Source organism: Pseudophryne corroboree, chromosome 6 (assembly GCF_028390025.1).
Source record: "Pseudophryne corroboree isolate aPseCor3 chromosome 6, aPseCor3.hap2, whole genome shotgun sequence".
In the NCBI taxonomy this organism is placed as follows: domain Eukaryota; kingdom Metazoa; phylum Chordata; class Amphibia; order Anura; family Myobatrachidae; genus Pseudophryne; species Pseudophryne corroboree.
Genome location: NC_086449.1, coordinates 11,064,811 through 11,068,886, shown reverse-complemented (window position 1 = coordinate 11,068,886; position 4,076 = coordinate 11,064,811). Strand labels below are relative to the sequence as shown.

General features: G+C 37.6%; 1 protein-coding gene across 1 annotated transcript; it reads left to right on the top strand.

Annotated features, from left to right (window-relative positions):
- Nucleotides 1–2,666: 2,666 nt before the first annotated feature.
- Nucleotides 2,667–3,611, top strand: LOC134933952 (olfactory receptor 5G9-like). The gene has a single exon (XM_063929487.1). The coding sequence runs from the start codon at nt 2,667–2,669 to the stop codon at nt 3,609–3,611; it is 945 nt and encodes a 314-aa protein (XP_063785557.1).
- The last annotated feature ends 465 nt before the right edge of the window (nt 3,612–4,076 follow it).

The following is a 4,076-nucleotide window of genomic DNA, read 5'->3' as shown; positions in this document are numbered from 1 at the left end:
GTTAGTATGACAGGAAAGGCTCTGCCTCACCTGCCTCACCCCACCGCACGTCACTGCTGTTTACCTACTCCACACTATGTCCAGGTTTTCTTCTACTCCCCCATCACTCAGTATCTACCAAATCATGTATCTTACCCCCTGTTCACACCCCTTATCCTTCCCCCCTAGTCTCCTACACCTCCTCCTCTCTCTCCTCCTCTGTCTCCCCGACACCTCTTTGTTTCCTTTTCCCTCCTTTCCTGTCACCCCACTTTCATTCACCCCTGCTCCATGGTCCTACTAACCCCCGACTAAGCCCTGCTACCTCCCTCATCTCCCTGTCATCTCCCCAAACCCCCATCCACATCACACTGAACTCCTTTCCTGCCCACCTCCTGCAGTTTCCCTGTACTTGTCCTATATTGTCTTCAACTGTAAGTCGCTGTTTTCCAGTTTTGATTATTTATGTACTCTTTAATTGGGAGCTGTGGAACCCTTGTGGCACCATATAAATAATAATCTGCACATAGTGTACCTCTGCAGAATAGTAATAACCACTTCTAGTGCAGAGCATAGATACAGTGCAGTGCAGGTCAGTCCCACATGAGTTAAGTGAAACACACTAGTTATTCATCATCATATCAGTGGACTATGCCAGCAGCAGCAGAGATAATGGGGAGGCTTTATCATCCCCCACACAGCGGGTCCCTATGCTCTCTAATAGTATTATGATCCAGGCGTGGCTTCCCCGTTTAGAGAACAGGTGTAGAACATGGTTAGGAAGTACCAACTGGTAACTAAGTGAAGATGGGCGCATTTCGCATCCTATATTTTCATCCGTTTGCACTTTGCAATTATGCTCATGTCCTACTATGACTAAGGCCCAAAAATTACTAACTCTTTGAACAGAGATCTGCATGTTTGCAGCTAAGTTGGTCACAGATACACTTAAAGAACTTGGAGAAAGGATCAGAGCTGCTTCTCAGTAGACAGAACTTTCTTAAATAAAATAATTTTTGTTTTTAGAAATTCTGCTTTCTATGGTTATAGCTCAATGACAATACCGGACATTTCCTACTTTATCTATGACCTAGATACTGTACTGTTTTTAAAATGTTAATTATTACAGTACAGTAGGAGACATTGCACCTGTACATCTACTGTTAATTGCAGAGTGGTATCAACTCACCAATTATTTGAAATTGGCCACTAATTGGATTATTTCTAATTTACAATGTATAACATCATTTGAGCTTTAGGAGAAAAAAATGTATACCCCCAAGGCATTGGGAATAATATAAAACAGGCACTTGGCATTTATAGATAAACTATATCAGATGGATCAGGAAATCCAGACAATCGTATACCAGATAGGTAAGAGATATATAAATATTAAGTCAGGAATCATGGTACTTACTATATTTAAAAAACATCACCAATTAAATGGTGACTGAAATATGAATTTAGGCTATTATTATTATTATTATTAAATCAAATTAAGTCATATTTATGATGATGGGCTAAAAAAAAAGCTGTAACCTAAATTAACCAATCAGAAGTTTGTTTTCATTTTATTATCTGTAAGTTGAATTGTACAATTTACTGTACGCATTTATCTTACACAAGCTTATTATCATTCAATTATCAAAAGAATTTAAAAAAAGTTATAGATATTCTGTAACATTTCTACAAGTGTACCTTTATCTTTTTTGTTTCCTTATGGTGTTCACAGGCAAACATTTTAACTGTACTTGGACACATCATAGAACTGATCTTTCAGTGAGATTGTATCCATTGTGCATTTCAAGGAAATACACTGAGGATATAAATAAAAGTCTTTGGGAATCAGAGAGGACAGATTACTTTAAGTGATGTCTTCACAATGTAAAGTTGTCTAAGGGAAGAAAACATCTTTAACCATTTTATACAAATTATACAAATCTAGTTATTTTACAGATTATTATGTAATCCATAAAAACGGATATATGGGACTGAAACACACTTTGTGCCATTTTTCTATAATATTTAGCATTGTTGTACCATAGACACAAAACATAATAATTTCCAAGTCACTACACAAAATGTCTTGTTAAAGTTTTTTTTATTTTATTTTTTATTTTGCTATCAAATGTTTATTTCTATTTATGAAAAATATAAATATACTTAGTCACTACCAATTCAAATACAAAGAAAGCACAAATCATTGAAAGATACATTTTGTTGACTAACCAACAACTAGTCCCCATCCTCTTTATAGTCTACTTTCTATTTACTTGATGATGATGACTATAGTGGGAAATTGGCATGTTGGGCATGCTCCAAATCAGACCTTCACTCTCCATTGTTCTTCTTCCCAAGTTATTCCTTCCACCAGATCTTTACCTACTCCACAGTTCTAACTCCCGAGATGCTGTCTGTCCTTATCTCCACAATGAAGACCATCTCCTGTGATGGTTATTTTATTCTGTTCTTTGCTGCTTTGGCAGGTAGTGAGGGTTTTTGTCTGTGAACACAACTTGCTATTTGCTACAATCTCTAGTATATATAAAATAGGACCAAACAATCATTTTTGATTGAGTCACCTATGCCATCCTGTTTTAAATACAGTATCCAGTTCAATATTCATAGACCACTTCTGTTGTTGAATGTGTGACCCATGTTTATTGTACCACTACAGAGTGAACTTAATGGACATCCAAAACATGACCCAAGTGAGAGTGTTTGTGTTTTCTGGACTCACTAACAATGTAAATCTTGCCCCATTCCTCTTCGTGTTCTTCTTACATGTCTACGTGGTGAGTGTAGTGGGAAACATTGGCATGATGGCCATTGTCCATATCAACTTCAGCCTCCACACTCCGATGTACTTCTTCCTGAGCTACCTCTCCCTGGTGGACCTTTTCTACTGCTCAGTTATAACTCCTAAAATGCTCTCTGACCTTATCTCCACGAGGAAGACCATCTCATTTGTTGGTTGCACACTTCAGTTTTTCTGCTTTGCTTTTATGGCTGCTACTGAGGCTTTTCTTCTATCGAACATGTCGTACGACCGGTATGTCGCTATTTGCCACCCTCTCCACTATGTCTCAATAATGACTAAGAAGAAATGTGTGTCGCTTGTTTTCATTTCATTTTCTGTTGGGTTCTTGCAGTCATTAGCACAGACCAGCTGCACATTCAGTCTCCAATTCTGTAGCTCAAACCTCATAGACCACTTCTACTGTGATGTCCCTCCAATGCTCACATTATCCTGCTCTGATACTTTCTCCTGTGACATGGTAACTGTATTTATTATATCTTCTTGTGGCATAGGCTCCTTGGTGACAATCCTGATCTCATATACCCTTATTGTTTCTTCCATTTTACGAATGAAATCTGCTGAGAGCAGGCAGAAAGTGTTCAGTACCTGCTCCTCACATCTCACCTCAGTCTCCATTTTATTTGGGACTGTTTTCTTCATTTATCTGCGACCACATGACAGTGCCTTTGGGAAATGGGATAAAGTGGTATCTGTCTTCTACACGGTAATAACACCAATGTTGAATCCACTTATCTACAGCCTGAGAAACCAAGAGGTGAAAAGGAGCATCTTGGAGGCAGTGCACAAAGCTCCCAGATGCCAATGGAGATAGAGGCTCAATTTGTTTAGTCTTTGGGCTCTCTTTATTGTTTGCTATGGTCATTTATTGTATGACAATTAGACATATTTTAACTTAACCATTACAGGATAAGAGATTTCAGGCGAGATGTATTAAAATGCATATTTTGTGTACTTTGAAATACATTATAAGTTGGATGCAGTTGCCACAGTAAAAAAACAGTATTTATTACTCTGCAATTTGCATAAAATCACAAGATGTCTTGCAGTTACAAAAGATGCAAGCTGCATGTAATATACTGGAAATAACAAATGACGTAAAGAAATCGTTCACTCCTGATTTAACCCTTTCAATGCATCATATTGGGAGGGGTACAGTAAATGTGTTTGTCTTATTTCCCCAATGTAAGTTTGCTTGTTGATAATGATGACTGTCATATCTGTGCTGTATTCTGTATTTAAACATGTACATATTGTAAGATTTATCTATAGACATATT